The sequence below is a fragment of the Octodon degus genome, unplaced genomic scaffold (assembly GCF_000260255.1).
Source record: "Octodon degus isolate 3935 unplaced genomic scaffold, OctDeg1.0 scaffold00104, whole genome shotgun sequence".
Lineage (NCBI taxonomy): Eukaryota > Metazoa > Chordata > Mammalia > Rodentia > Octodontidae > Octodon > Octodon degus.
In genome coordinates, this window is record NW_004524680.1 from 1298210 (window position 1) to 1313880 (window position 15671).

The following is a 15671-nucleotide window of genomic DNA, read 5'->3' on the forward strand; positions in this document are numbered from 1 at the left end:
GCTTGCCAGGGAAGCGCTTATTCCACTGAGCCATCTCCCCAGCCCCTATTTTTCTTAATTACAGAAAAATCGAGACATTGCAAAGCTCAAAGGGGGTCCAACCTGAGATTTTTCAGAGGTTTGAAATATTTTGGCTGCAGGGTTAGAAGAGGACTAGAACAAAGAAAAAAGAATTATTTTGTTCTCAAGAAACTGATATTCTGCTATAATTATAAGAATACAAAGGGGCTGGCGAGATAGCTCAGTGGTCTAAAGCACCTACTTAGGCAAGCATGCAGGGACCTCAGTTCGATCCCCAGCACCACATGCCATGCCAGCCCTGCCCCCAGGGTGGGCTGAGCTGACCATAAAAAAGAAAAAAAATAAATAAAAGAATACAAAAATGACAGGACTCTACTCTGCTCTTGCTTGGGGACTGTGGCCGAAGCACACGACAGAGTATATCTGCTCACCTTGTGGCTGAGAAGCAAAGAAGAAAACACTGGGATCCTCCTCTCTCCTGGGAAGGCACACACACTCCCATTGACCTGGACTGCCATTAAGCTCTGCCTCCTAAAGCTACCACTACCTCCGAGTAGCTACATCGTGGAGAAAGAGTCTTTAACACATGGGCCTTTAGGGGAGCTCATAAGACCCAAACAGTAGCACTGCCCACCTTAAACTGCCACTCCACCCTTACAATTTTGATGCCTTTGGTTACAGTGCTTCCTAGCAAAAGACTGCCTACATCTGTAACCTACTCAAAGTTCAAGGGGTCAACCAGCTGTTTTGGAGAATAACCCATGTGAACAGAAGCAGGCTGGACTCCTGACAGCTACCAATAGGATGGATCCCTGAAGCTCTGCTCCTGCTGGCCACAACACATCCAGGCAACTTTGATTCTCCAGCACCAATCCTAGCTTTGCATGTTTGGACAGGCAGAGTCCTTTGCCTCCTCGATCTGACTGGTGCCTATCCCCTTGGCCAAGCTCAGCTCTGGGAAGCCTTTCTCTAGAAATTCTGATCAGTGTTGGCCCTTCATTCATGCTTCCTGACGTCAGGCAGGCTTCCGCTGGGACTCGGGAGGCCTTGTAGCTTTCTCCAGGATGTCCCATATGGGTCCCTCTGACTGTCCCTCTTCTGGCACCTCAAGCTCATCCTCCACTCTGTGATTTTATCTCTCTTGACATCCAGAACTCCTCCCTGAGACCCTGACAACACATCTCTCAGCACCCCCTAATGCCAACTACATTTTCTCACCCTCTGCTTAGTTCACATTGTTCTGAACACAGAACCCCATCTCCTTTGCTAGATTAAACTTCCTCTTATTTCTGACCTACTACTACCTTCCTCTAGATCCACCTCATGGCTTCTTTGTCTTGCTTCTTTGTCTTGCCTTCCCAACCTCTTCCGTGCCAAACATAATTCCCATTTTCTTCATTCAAGGCCATTTTTTAAAAATGTATTTGGTTGGTACAGGATCTCAATACACAGCTCAGACTCATAGTGATCTTCCTGTTTTCAGCCTCCCCGGTGCTGGGATTACAGGCATATGCCACCACGCCCAGTCTCTAGGCCAAATTTTTGAAAGCCTGGTGTCCCTCTGCCAACCCCCACACCTTGACAGTATGCAGACTAACTGGATAACACACTCTGAACCCAAAGTCCAAAATGATGCCCATGCCATCAAACCAGTGGTGTTTTTTTTTCTTAGCTTTCCTTCTCAACGCTGATAGAGATGAGCTACTTGCAATATCTCCTGCCGTGATCTCCATGAGCCCCTGAGAGCAAAGCTTTCCTCCTACCACCCTGACTCCATCTCCACTGTTTTGCTCTCCTCCTGTCCTGTACATAGAAGGGCTCTGTCTTCAGTTCTTCATTATGCTTTCTCTCCATAGTGATTTCATCACTTCTACTGCTTCAAATAGCACCCCCTTTAAAAGACCTTTGCCTGCATCTATGCTGGGGCCTTCTTTGCTTTCCAAACACACCTACTCTCTCCACCCAGACAGCATCTCCAGGTCCCTCCCCTTCTAGTTTTGTGTTGGGAAACCATTTCCTCGCCCTCTCTTGCCTGAACAATGGCAAGACTCTCAGAACTATCTTCTACCTGTAGCCTCAGCTCCCTGGCCTCACAGTCTGACCACACCAGACCCTTGCTCAAACATGAGACAGCCTTCTATCACTTACATCACAGCAGCCAACTCCTCACCCTGATACATGCGTTCTCTATGGGGCCCCTTTCTACTAGCCCAGCCTCATCTCCCACCTCTTCCATATACGTAAGCCACACTGTAGCCAACTCAACTCACCACTCCCTTTAAAACTCATACAGATGCCTTCAACACACAATCGGCTATCCCGTTCTACTGGGAATGGTCACCCCACCTCTCTCCACCCTGTAGAGTTCCACCACCATGACCTTCATATATGCTTTCTCCATCTATTCATTCTAACTACATTACCTTCTTTCATTAAACCTTTCTCTCTTTATAACATAATGCATATTTTGCCTCTGATTCTAGTTGTGGCCATATGTGTATGTGATTCTATATGTTGACTCTACTAGTCCATACACTTCTTAAAGGCAAGAAGGATGAAGGTTCTGTAACCTTGAAGGTCTCCTTGAATCCAAAGATCCTACGAGCAAACTGCCCTACTATCTTATAGACAGCAGATGCTCAATATCTTTTTGTTAATGACCAACCATTCCAATTCAGATGGAGGGGTTATTTAGGATTGTTTTCATCACAATTGGCACAAGATACCTCATTCTCAGAGACATTTCACAGACAATTTATCCTGGCAAAGGTTCTTATCTCCTGGTCTTATAGACAGCTGGGCAGAGGTGAAAATGTGTGTCTTCTAAATAACTACAAAACAGAAGTCCAAGATCCTATTCACTGCAGACCAAATATGAGTTCTGAGTCATCATAATCCACTGGGGTGTGGAGCTCAGATCCCCGGATGTCCCCAGTGGCCAGACATGGCAAGAAGCTACGACCTTGCAGAAAGCCTGCACAACATTCCAGCTCTGGACAGTGGGAAAAAATGTACCCATCAGCAACAAGACCAGGAGTGGGCAGTGAAGGCAGCTCAACACAGGGAAGGCAGTGAGAAGTCATCGCACTACACTAAGCACACAGCCCTTCCGAGTGTGAAGGCCGATGAGCTTCATGCACCTCAGGAGCCTGAGAATCCTTTCATCCAAGCCAGCTTTCAGTGGGTGGGTTCAGCTGAGGAAGTAATGTACATTTACTTCTCACTCAGGTTAGCAGAGTTCAGTGTGCTAGGACAGAAACGCGGCCAGTGGTATTATGATTTTTAAGTAAAGTGATCACCAAAAATAGCCATCCTAAGTTCAGAAAGTGACTTCCAGAATCACTTCATTGGATCGTCGATCCACAGCCAAGGACCTGCACGTGTCACTACTTCTCCTTGCTCCTCCACTCTGGCCCTTCCCTTTCCTCCTCCCTCTTTTCCTTTTTCTCCTGCCTACTGTTTACCTACCCTCTCATATTTCTGCTTCCCTCACCTAGGCCTAAATTGCGTGGGAATCAGGTGAGAGTCCCAAGAGACAGGGATCAAGTGACAGTCCTGAGCGACAGCAACTCCTCATCTCTTTGGCCACACTGTGCCCCTCAATCAGCTCAGGCACACACAGCCCACTGAGGACTCAACCCCACGTCACTCTGGGAAGCCATCATCTACCACAGTCTAAATAATTATCAGGCTGAACATCTCTGTCCACAGGCATGGGCGCTTCTGGACTAAACAGACAGGAAGAGAGAGACAGACTAAATAGCTTTGTCTTGCCAAACACCCATTTCCTGTTGAGTTACAAAGCCTGGTCAGCACAGAGGTGAAAGCTGAACTGAATGTCAAGACCTTCATTATTTTTGGAAAAGGGGCAGGATCAGTCATTCCCCATCCAAAGGCAGCTGCTAGACTGTTAAACACCCAATTAAAGTCAAATCAGTGGAATAGGCACAGGGAGCCCAGAGAAAACACTAGGCCCTCCATACAGACACATGGAATATCCTACTGTATTCTCGTCCACAGTAGATTCACACGTGGGCAGCCACTCGAGGAAGTAGTCCTAATTCCGACCTAGCAGTTCCACTGCTGGGTAGACACAGAAAAGAGCTGAAACCACAACCTGCCCTATGTACATACATGCCAATATTCACTGCCACATGATCACAATAGAAAAGTGGAAACCACGCAAGTGTCCCTCAACAGATGAATACAGACATAAAATGCGGCCTGTGCTTACAAAGCACTGCGGAGCAATAAAAGGGACGAAGCTCTGACACACGCTATGACGCGGACGAACCTTGAGAACTCTGGGCCGCGTTAAGTAAGCCAGACACAGAAGGGCACTTACGTGAAGGACCTAGGCTAGGCAAATTCCTACAAACAGCAAGTAGGTGATGTGCTACCACCAACGAGGGGAAGGAGAGCTGCAATCTTATCCTTGAATGGTCACAGGGCTTTTTATTTGGAGTGATGAAAGGGTCTGGAAATAAGGGTGACTGTTGCACCACATTGTGAAAACACTTAATGCCACTGTATTATATAATTAAAAATGGTTAGAATGGCAATTTTACGACTTTGCAAGGAACAAAATCTTACAGCATATGGTTGATATCAGATTAAATTCAATACAAGGAGTCTGTTATATATATTTTAAAGATTGTAATTCATATCTTTAACTATTAGACTTACAGACTTAGCTTTCCTGAATACTTAGGGAAAAAAAATCTTAAAACCATGTTTGTAAGTGGAAGTGCTTAATCCTTCCTCCAAAGGACACCACTAATTTCACACGCGTCCCTTCAGTCTTATCACTTATCACGTAGCCTGTCATGCTACACCTAGCTCTGAAATTGATGAGCTATGTGACCAACAGACAACACAGTAAACTTCAATTGTTCACTTATTACTGAGATCAATAATTCATAAAAATCCATAGTAACAAAAGTAAATTTGGGTTGCTAAGGGCCAGAGGGAAGCAGGATAAACAGCGGCTGCTCCTGAGTGCAAGGGTTCTTTCTAGGGTGATGAAAACATACAGGAACTAAATAGCAGCGATGGGGGCTGGTGAGATGGCTCAGTGGTCTAAAGCACCTACTTAGAACAAGCTTAGCAAAGCACAGGGACCACGGTTCGATTCCCCAGCACCACATGCCAGCCAGCCCCGCCCCCTGGTGGGCTGAGCTGGCCACACACACACACACAAATAAAAAAAAAAAAAAAATAAATAAATAAATAGCAGCGATGACTGCACGACTCTGTAAGCATTCTAAAAACCACTGAATGGCACACTTTAAAAGAGTTAATTCTATGGCATATGAAGTAGATCTCAACCACGCTAATATCTTAAAAAAGATAATGCACAAAGATGGTCCCTGAAACTCATAAGACACTAGACTAGAGACTGCCTACACTCATGAAGCAGTCACTAAGACCTCCCTAGAATGGGTAGGAAAGTAAGGCTACGCCATGACAAAACCTTCTGATCGAAATCCTTGGTGGAGGCCCATGAAGGGATCTGAAGAAGCCAAGAAGGTCCTAGATGAAATCATGGGAATAAGTCAAGAGCTAATCTTGATGACTAGGAGGGAATTCTGTGTGGAGAGACAGCACTGCAGCTGTCAAGAGCAAGCATTCTGCTATTTATTCACAATACCTAGTCTGCAGAATCAGGAGTTTCCACAAAGAAAATCAAAGCGAGATTCCATGAAGCGAAGATAAGGTAACTCTCCCAGATAAATGGGTACTGGGTTCCTCTTCCAACTCTTTCCCAGATGGAGTGCTATTGTTTGGATCTGAACTATCTTCCAAAGATCCCTATGTTGAAAGCTTGGCCCCTAGTTCATAGTGCTACTGGGAGGTGGTAAAACCTTCAGGAGGTGGAGCTCAGTGGTTGCATGCCTTTGAAGGTGATAAAACTCCAACCCCTTCTTGTCTCTCTTTCTCAGCCACCATGAGGTGAGCAGCTTTGCACTCCAACATACTTTTTACCAGGATGCACACACTCAGAAGCAGTGGAGCCAACTGACCATGAACTGAGACATCTGACACCATGAGCCAGATAAACCTTTCCTCCTTATAAGTTTATTGTCTCAGGAATTTTGTTATAGTAATAGAAAGTTAATATAAGGGAAGGTACTAGAAAATAAACAAGGAGAATTGATTCCATTGAAACTCAAAACTCCCACAGACCCGAACTTAATTCAAAATTCCAATATAGTCTGGGTGACCTTTGCCCCATTACTTAATATCTTTGGTCCTCAGTTTCCTCACCTGAAAAATATTGTTATGAGCCACTTCATAATATTGGTATAAAGATGAAATTATACTCAGCATATGCAGAATATTACTTGAGGCATGCTAGGCATTCAATTAACTACTACACCTGGAATATTCTTAAAATATAAAAAGGTAGATGTTATACTTCAATATAGTTTTCTTTCCCCTTAAATTAGAATTTAAAAAGATGACCGTACATAAGACCATAATTGAGGAGAAGGCCAAGATTCAAACTGAAATGCAAAAGTTTCCCTGTAGACTTTGTCATGATGTGATTATTTTTGCTTTGGGAAATTAAACATTAATCCTGCCACTTAAGACGTGATGGTAAAGTATTTCCCTATTTTGATAAGTGACTCAGAAGTTATACGGAACTGTATTTTCCTTTATCTAAAAACCCCAGCACTTTTTAATTCATTTTCCAAAGGCAAGGTTTCCTATTGAAGCAAGGCTTTCTCTCCCAGTAATCTGCCATTCTATACTCTTGAATTTTGTGTTGAAGTCTGGAGAATCCACGTCAGGAAGGGAAGCAATATGGACTTGTCCAGGAGGTGTCCTTTCTGCTCTCAATGACCCTATTTGTAGGTACCTGAGCCAATGAAGGACTGCTGGCTAGTCTGAAGCTGAAGGCAAGGAGCCAGGTACCGTGGCCATGAGAAATGGCCACATGGCACCCGGACAACTAGGAAACATAAAGACATCTGCATTCCTAGTCCCAATTCTTAGGTTGACAGCAGCAGCCCCACATCCTACTAGCAACAGGGCAGTCACAGCTGTCAAGCAAAGCCCTCGTCTCAGTTTGTGTCAAAATACCAGGCCTATCTTGACTGATTTCTCACTTCTTCCTTGATTATTCTGGTTTCAGCCAGCCCACTTCAGACTCATCTCTTTGTTTTTACATTTTCATCTTTAGTATTGTGAATAACCTCAGCCCTCAAATGACACATACAAAGTTGTTTGAAATGCTTTGGAATTTGTTTCACAGTATTGCCTTTTCAACTGTGCTCTTGCTTTCTGATGGGAAGAATAAGAATAAACAGCATTTGCAGAGTGATTTCCACTTAGGTGAACATCACAGCTACCCTTGATTGGCTAAGAGAATATCTTCGTTTTATGGATGGAAAAAACAATGAGAGCTGATTCCTTTAAAACTCAAAGCGATCAAGTCAAAGAATGTGACCCAAGTTACTTTTCTAGCTACAGCCTTATTTATTTTATTTAGTTCATTGTGCTACTTTTGTTAACTAATCTATTTGAAAGGTTTTAGCCCAGTGTGGACTATTTTTGGAAGGGAAAAAAAAACACAATATAAGTGACTGAACATGACACAATGGTTATAAAGTAAATAGAGCTCATTTGATTAATCAAGTCAACATTTCTGCCCACAGGCAATACAGGGAAGAACATTCATCTGCCGCCTGGGTTTTGGCTTGGTTCTCTAAAGGACAGGAGACAAGATTATATTTTCCTTTTAGTTAGGTTCAAGTGGGCAACACCAAGTGTAGCCGAGTGTATTAAAAGAAACCCCCGTTGGCAAATTGGTAGCTTGAATATTTCATGAAATTATCCCAACTCTGTTCTGAAATGGTGGCTTCCTTCAGAAAGCTCCAGGGCCACACCTCTAAGCATGAGTTGGGTCCGTGTCTTTTTGTCTTAAAGCTAAACCAAGTTGGTTCTCAGAGATGTCCATGAGTGCTTCATGACTAATAGGGCTGTCAAAGGCAGGTCCCGGGTGAATCCCCTTTCCCACGCTGAATCTAAACCACTACCCCAGGAATGTGTCCTGGGAACAGGTGGGGCCTGGGAGATCGTGACAAGATAGCAGGAGGTAGCCTTTGTCCCTCAGAATCCATGTCCACCTGTCCTCTGGCCAGCTACAACCTACACAACCCCATGGTTTCCAACCCAGAGTTAATCTGCCCACATCCTGGTTAGTGGCGAACCCCGTCAGTACACAGTTCCCCAACACCAGGCCAAGAGAAGTCTATATCTCACTCTGATTTATGTCCACCTTGCTCCCCTTGAAGGGGTTGGAAAGAGCCTACTGTGAGGTGGAAACAAGCAAATAAATACTTGAATCCGGTAGGAGTTGCATGTGCACACATAGGAGATTCTCTCTCTCTCTCTCTCTCTCTCTCTCTCTCTCTCTCTCTGGTGGAACTGGGGATTGAACTCAGACCCTTGCGCTTGCCAGGGAAGCGCTTATTCCACTGAGCCATCTCCCTGGCCCCGAGATTTTATTTCATAGTTTAAGAAACTATTTTTAAGCTTTTCTAATGATAATTTCCTTCTCCCAAAGCCTGCTAACTCTGTACTTAAGTCTAACATCTCAGAAAATAGTGTAAGGTACTGCAAAGAGAGGGGAAACAAATAGGGAGATGGAAAGGTTTATTAAGCAACATTTCACTTGAAACACTAAGCAAAAATCTCTGAAGGGTTTAACCTATGTCGAGTAGTCCAAAAAAGGCAGAATACAGATGGAAGACCACATTTCTAACCACACCTCTGCCTGAACGACCCTTTCCAAGCCTCTGCTTCCTCAACTGGAAATAAGAATGTGGCCCTAAGGTTCCTTTACCAATAAAATGTTCTGATTCCAGAAAGTAAATTCCTGGGGCTGGAGAGATGGCTCAGTGGTCTAAAGCACCTACTTGGAACAAGCTTGGCAAAGCACAGGGACCGCGGTTCAATCCCCTAGCACCACATGCCAGCCAGCCCCGCCCCCTGGTGGGCTGAGCTGGCCACACACACACACACACACACACACACACTAAATAAATAAATGTTAAAAAAAAAAAAAACTTCTGGTGAGCTGAGGAGATGGCTCAGTGGAATAAGCACTTCCCTGGCAAGTGCAAGGGCCTGAGTTCAATCCCCAGTTCCGCAAAAGAAAAAAAAAAAAAAAAGAAAGTAAATTCCTGAAGGTACATTACATTACATTTATTCCTGAACCCTTCCAAGAACACAAATCTAGAACACCTCTCAAACCCTACCCTAAACACACAGAGACAGAGACAGACAGACAGAGAGAGAGAGAGAGAGAGAGAGAGAGAGAGAGAGAGAGAGAAACAGTACAGCACAATACAATTTCAAAGTAAATGTGTCAAGAGGAATGCGTTTTGTGGAGTTTTGGGAAGTGGAGGCCAAGGGGTTTGGTTTCTTGCCAGTTAATCCACCTTTCCTCAGCCTCTATTCAAAGCAGATGAGCCAACTCCAGGCCTTTGAGGAAGGAAAGGTCTGTTTTCAACCTTTGACTCTGACCGCCAAGCCCAAGCTCCCTTCCTTAGACTTCCTTAAAACCCTACTTAAATTAAGTCCAGTTACACAAGTAGTGGGTACCCAGTGACCTCTGCCCTCGCTCCCTAGGCTCTCCCCCAGGCCCCCTGTGCTGGGCTCTGTGAGGTCACCACCTCTTTGGGAGGTCAGGCAGCTGGGTTCCCAGTCACAGAGAACAGAGCAGCTAGAACTGTCTCAAGGCTGGAGGTAGGGAGGCAAGGTCCAGTTTGTGTTCAGCAGACAAAGGCGACAACACAGCGCGGACTCTGCGCCCCTTTGGGAGTTGCCATGCCAAGCAACTCCCAAACTCTGGCAGCATCCAGGGTCTACAGATGGCTTGTGGCCCGGACCTACATGGCCAGCAAAGCCTGACCTTGAGCAGAAGTCACCACCCATCTGAAGTTGAAAACATGGAGGAGACCCCTTCCATAACACCAGAAGTTTAGGCTCCACACATGGCAGTAACTGTTTTGCCTTATCTGTGTTGGGTTCAACTGCTGCCTGTATATCTGGCTTTGAAGCCACACTATAAAACATTCCATTTTTCCAGAGGGAAGCTGTTACTGCCACTTGTTTTATATAGTATCTAAGCTTGCAGTACATGTAAATGTGTTTACTAGATTATTTTAATATTGACAGCCAAGACTCGAAGTGCTGCTTCGTTATCAGAATGTTTAGCACATACGGCACTAAGTATTTAACACCTGATATTTTGCAAAACAATTCCCCACACTTTTCTTTTTATCAATCTTTGACTACCCTCCACCACTGTGCCCAACATTAAGCTAGACAACGGTGAGGACTCCATCAAGAAAGAACATACACGGGTGTGATTATTTTGCCAGCCAGTCCTGTCCTTAAGTCCCTAGGGGTTTCCCCAACAGGCCATCCTGGAAAATGGAATCGGCTCCTGCGTCTGGATACTGAACACTCATCTCCAGGGCCTCGGCAGAACAAGGTGGCACAAGGCCCACTGACCTGTCATTCCTGCACCACCAGCAGCTGCAACAGCAGGCAGCATTACTGTAAAAGGAAGAAAGCACAGCCAACCACTCAGCCCTTCCTAACTGGGTGGCCAGGGCTCCTCAGCCCTCGTAGAACTTCCTACAGCAACTCAAAGCACCAGGACGAAACAGAGATAGGAAAGAAAATGGCAGGAGATGAAAAACACCACTAAAAACTAGAAAGAAAAAAAAAAATCCCCGTGACTCCCGAACCTAGGTCTCTAGAGCTTGTCTCCCACTACCCAGCAGGAGACCCAGGCAGACTCACAAGTAGCAATCAGCTGCGAGATGCACTGCATTATTTTTGTGGGCCTACCCCCTAGTAAAGTTAGGGAAATGTCGCAATACCTTTGAGATGACGAGTGTTGTAACCCCACAGGTTAGCATTTCTAGATCCCAATTTCTGATGGTCTGAGGTTCAACTAGGCATAGGAACCAGTAGGCCTTCTGGTATTTGAACCATCTGTGGTAAATCCAGGAGAAAAATCAGTATGCGGCCATGATAAGCTTAGCTAATCACACAAAAGGCACTCAAGGCTCTGCAAGATCCTGTCAGTGCTCAAGGGAAACAGAGGCCAGAGGTAAGAGAGGGAGAGAAAGCCAAAGTGGGATTTATGACTAACGGGTGGAAGGTCTCACACAGGAACTGGGAGCCACCGCAAGTCTGTGAGGCCCGGGGCTGTGTGTAGTGCCACAGAGGCACACACTGGTCTTTCTGAACCCTGTACCTGCGTAGGTGTTGGTATACTGAGAGAGGCACTGCTCAGACAGGAAACTGTCCCCCTGATCCTCCATCTTTCCTCACCTAACTGGCCCTGGAACCCCTGTCCTGACTCCTAAGCCCTGTAGTGCCACCTACTGGAGGAGGCAGAAGCCACATCCACGGGAAGTCTGCTGCATGTTCATCCCTTCCTGAAGGTCTTCATTCAATCATGCGCTCCTTCCCTGCCCCAGTGGGGTCTGCACCTGGAAGGAGGAGCCCAGAGATCAGCAAAGCCTCAACACCTTCACTCCATACACTCCTCGGAGCTCTAAGGTGGACCTTATTCAGAGAACTCATTTGGGGCAATCTGAAGTGGGAGACTAAGCAAATCTGCATCAGCTCCCTGTCCAGCCCAATTCAGGCTGAAACGTTCCACACGGTCCAGGAGAATGCACTATCAATATTCCTCTCTGCAGTACTCCAGGTCAGGAAGGTGCATTAGGGTCTATGTAATCTACTTAAAATAGCTATTTCGTATTGCATGTGCGTATACACGCATGTGCACACACTTTACTGCTGTTAGCATGTATTGTATATAAATAATGAACAAAATAATTCTTTCAATATGTTCTATCACAATCTGATAAAAAGCAATACTAGGAAGTTGGACTCTGATGGCCCTTTTTCTCCAGTTTCCCCATACAGCAGCCACAGAAAGAGAAGCTAATGTCAAGCTCTCGCTTGTCTGCTCAAGCTGAGGGGCAAATAGCACTGTTCTTTGACCACCTGTAAAGAGTTAACTGTGACCACTGTCATTACTTTATTATGATGCTTACTATTCTGCTATATGGGTAAGCAGTTAAAAAGAAAAGCACGGTATGTCTTGCACTCCCAGACACGTGTTTCTCCCCTTTACTTGTCTCCAGCAGCTAAGGGACAGTCTGATGTTTTATTTGTTAAATGGTTGACTATTAAGAAACTCATTTGCTAGCTCGAGCCTGCGATGGAGAATCATCCTAGAAAAGTGGGAGACTAGCAAGGGACCAGAGCAGAGAGGACACCAAGGTGAGGTAAGGATGGTGTGCGTCACCTCCTTAGTAAAACCCTAGGTCAGAAGTCACCCCTTCTGTGAACTTCCCGATTGTTCTAAGATACTGACCTCTGGCCTCTATGGCCTGATCCTCAGCACACACACACACACACACACACACACACACGCACGCCACACTGAAAATTTGGTGAATAGGGTTGTTGATGAACACTCTTCTTTCAAGGATATCTTGAAGACAAGAAAGCAGAGCCTTGACCACTTGGCAACTTTGTTGGTTCTCTACTCCGGTTCATGGCCATCAGTGATCAGAGGTAAACGTTTGGCTCTTCGGTCTCCTGAAACTCTAATCCCCAATTAGGTTTTGTCACCCCATGAGTTATTAAGCCAACCGCCTCAGCTTTGTAAATATTCGTGTTCTCCCAGGTCTATCCTCCCCACCTCCACGACCTTCCCCATGCCCCCTAAAAAGGGCAATGCTAATTAATCAAGAAAAAGGGACTGGGCAGCAGAGGGGTGACAAGGATCCAGGTGCTCTTTCACCTGAGTACCACATTTAGGAATAGAGGCAAAACTGCTCCTGTGAATTATATAACCACTGCAGCTTCAAGCGAGAGAACAGGGATTCAGGTTGCTATAGTGTTTGTTGACTGCTGGGAAGATAGAGCCCTTGGCCACCCAGGCACACTCCCTTCCCCTCCATCTTTCTCAAGAACCTCTGGGGTTGGCGCTCCCACTTTTAAAGCCTGCTTCCTACCAGGTGGATTGGAGGAGGTGAGGTTAAGGAGCAAAGGGGCAGAAGAAAAGAACCAGAATAAGATAAGAAGGGGCGGTCCTGCAGCAGGAGACCTTGTGAACTAGTTAAGATGACCACTAGGTGACTGCCAACCATCCCTTCCATGGTATGCTGCCACTGGCAGTAACAGTTGGGATAACAGTACTGAGCCCTCCTCTGCCAGGCTGCTCACACTGGGCAATGGGCAGACTCTGAAGAGAAGTAATCCATCCCCACTCTTCTAAAACATCACCCTTTCTTTTGTGTCTCATTCCCTCCCTAATTCATCCGGGGCTCTATAGGCCAGCAAAGGGATAGAGGACAGAAGAGAGATGGGGGTAGAGAGTAGGGATATCCAGGGATAAGAGCTGTTCTTGTGACCCCGAAGCCCTGGCTCACCCTAGAACCCACGCCCCTTGACAAGAGTTTTTCTTCCCAAGAAGGCTGAAATAAATCCCTTTACTGCCATCCAAACTGGAAAGCAGTGAGACAGCTGGCTTCCAAATCAGCTTCAGGACAGAGGGAGACCAAGCAGACAGGCTGGCACCAGCTTCCAGCTCAAAAGGGCAATGGCTCTGTTCGCAAATGGAGGAGGCAGGGGAAAAAAGAAGGCGGCTGCACAAAAGGGACCTGGACGCTGCTCCTTCCACTTGGCCGGTCTTGGAAACAGCGCTTGGAGGTACCCAGAGAAGACACGGAGAGCAACAGCGACAGGGATAGGGAGAAGAGATGGAGAGGAAGATGGATGGAGCCTGGAGAGCAAGAGAGCGACTACACCCAAAAGGACAGAGGGCTGAGAAGAAAGAGCGGCAGGCAGCGGAGGACTCTGCACGCCACACGACCACCCTGCCTAGATCCCGCGCCCCCTAACCTAAAGCAACGAGAGAAATAATAACTTGTCGATATGGGGGAGGGTGCGACGAAGGAGAAAGTTTCCGCGAAGTGGGGAGTTACCTAAATGCTTTCGCCATCACAGGGGAAGCTGTGACACTTGATGCCCAGGATGGAGATGCTGAGAAAGCCCTGGGCAAGATAGTATGGAGCCGCCCGAGCTAGTCACACCCTTTCATTATTTTCTTAAAACATGAAAAAGCAAAGCCCACGCAGCTCCTGGATTCTAACCGCTCGCAGCCTCAGGTGCTAGCCCACGTCCGGGTGCGAATAGGAACACGGGAGGCGTGGGCACACTGGGGTCAACTGCAGTGGAGCTCGGTGGGTGGGTGGAGGTGTGCAGAAGAGGAGGGAAGGAGGGGGAGACGGAGGGAGAGGGAGGCGAGCTGAGACTCACATCTGCATCCCCGCCCCCACTCGCCACCTGGAGCGCGTGGCCCAGGGAAGGGGCGCCGGCGAGAGCGGCCGCTGGTGGTCCGAGGGGTCCAGGGCGCCGGGCGGACCTGATGCGCGGGGCGCGCGCGCCTTCCCAGCGGCCCGGAGCAGCATAAGGGGCCCCGAGGTCGCAGGGCTGCGCAGCCCCGGCGCCCTCCTCCCCCGGCGCGGCTGGCCGGGGCAGTGGAGCTTTCAGGGCAAACGCGAGAACGCGAGGCAGCAGCAGACACTCGGGGAACTTTTCCCCCCATCGCCTGGAATTTCATAGGAAACACATGCTCCGGAGGGGCCGAGGCCGGGAGGGGGAGGGGCGGGAATTTTCCGCTCCGTCGCGCTCGGAGGTCCAGGCCCGGGTCCCGCCGGCTCCCGCGCGCTCGGAAGCGGCGGAGGCGCCCCTCGCGGACGCAGCTCCGGGCCGCTCCGCAGACACCGTCCCCGGGGCCGCGGGAGGCGCGCGGGGAAAGCTGGCCCGGGCGGAGAAGGCGCGGAGCCGGGTCGGGCAGCGGGGTGCAGCCTTACCTTGGTGGTTTTCTTCTGGAATGTACATCCTCGTATTTTCATTGACCATTGACCAAAAATTGTTGGAAAGGGAGCATAAGCCACAAAGAGGACGAAATGTAAAAACACCCCCAGGCGGGTCTGGATTAATCCCTCCTCCGAGGTCGGCTGCTCTCGTGCAAAATTCAGGGAAGCCGTGGATCCGCAGTATTTCTTCTTCTCTCCTGGTGATTACCTGATTCCCATTATTGCATCAAACACCAAAAACTGCTCCTTTCCACTACTGCCTCCTTTAGTAAGATTGTAGTGCATCTTCAGTACATCCGGGCCCCTTCCAAGAATTTAGCACCGCACCTCTGGCGGCTACACCATTTGAAAAAATAAATCGAGAGAGGCAGAGCGACGAGAGGCAGAAAGGAGGGGCAAGCGAGAGCGATGGACCCCGAGTCGCGGGGCGCCGGGGTGCGCTCGGGCCACCAGGGGGCTGAGACTTCTCTGCCCACTCTCGGAGAGTCCTCCCCAGGCCCCCGGCCGGCTTCTAGCTGTCAGAAAGAGCCGCCAACTCCTGAGGGCGAGGAGGCAGGGAGAGCCGTCGCCGCCGCCGCCGCTTCGGGCCGCGCCGCGCCGAGCGCCGTTCTGGCAGGGAGCTGTTTCTGCAGAGGCAGAGAGAGGGAGACACCGGGCGCGAGAGCGCCGCGCTCACTCCCGCCCAGCCCAGCCCGCCGCGCCCGCGCCCTCCCTGCCCGC

At 47.9% G+C, this 15671-nt stretch overlaps 1 protein-coding gene across 35 annotated transcripts in view; it reads right to left on the reverse strand.

Moving 5' to 3' along the window:
- Cacna1c (calcium voltage-gated channel subunit alpha1 C) overlaps nucleotides 1-15671 on the reverse strand; it is a 752474-nt gene that overhangs the window by 633336 nt on the left and 103467 nt on the right. For 14 of the 35 annotated variants that reach the window (XM_023723828.1, XM_023723823.1, XM_023723820.1 and 11 more), the window contains exon 1: nucleotides 14946-15544. The exons of the other annotated variants lie outside the window; for them this stretch is intronic. In XM_023723828.1, coding sequence (XP_023579596.1) covers nucleotides 14946-14994 — 49 coding nt within the window. In that variant the 5' untranslated portion in view covers nucleotides 14995-15544. Of the gene's footprint in view, nucleotides 1-14945; nucleotides 15545-15671 lie in introns of those variants that run through there. 35 annotated transcript variants of the gene reach the window in all.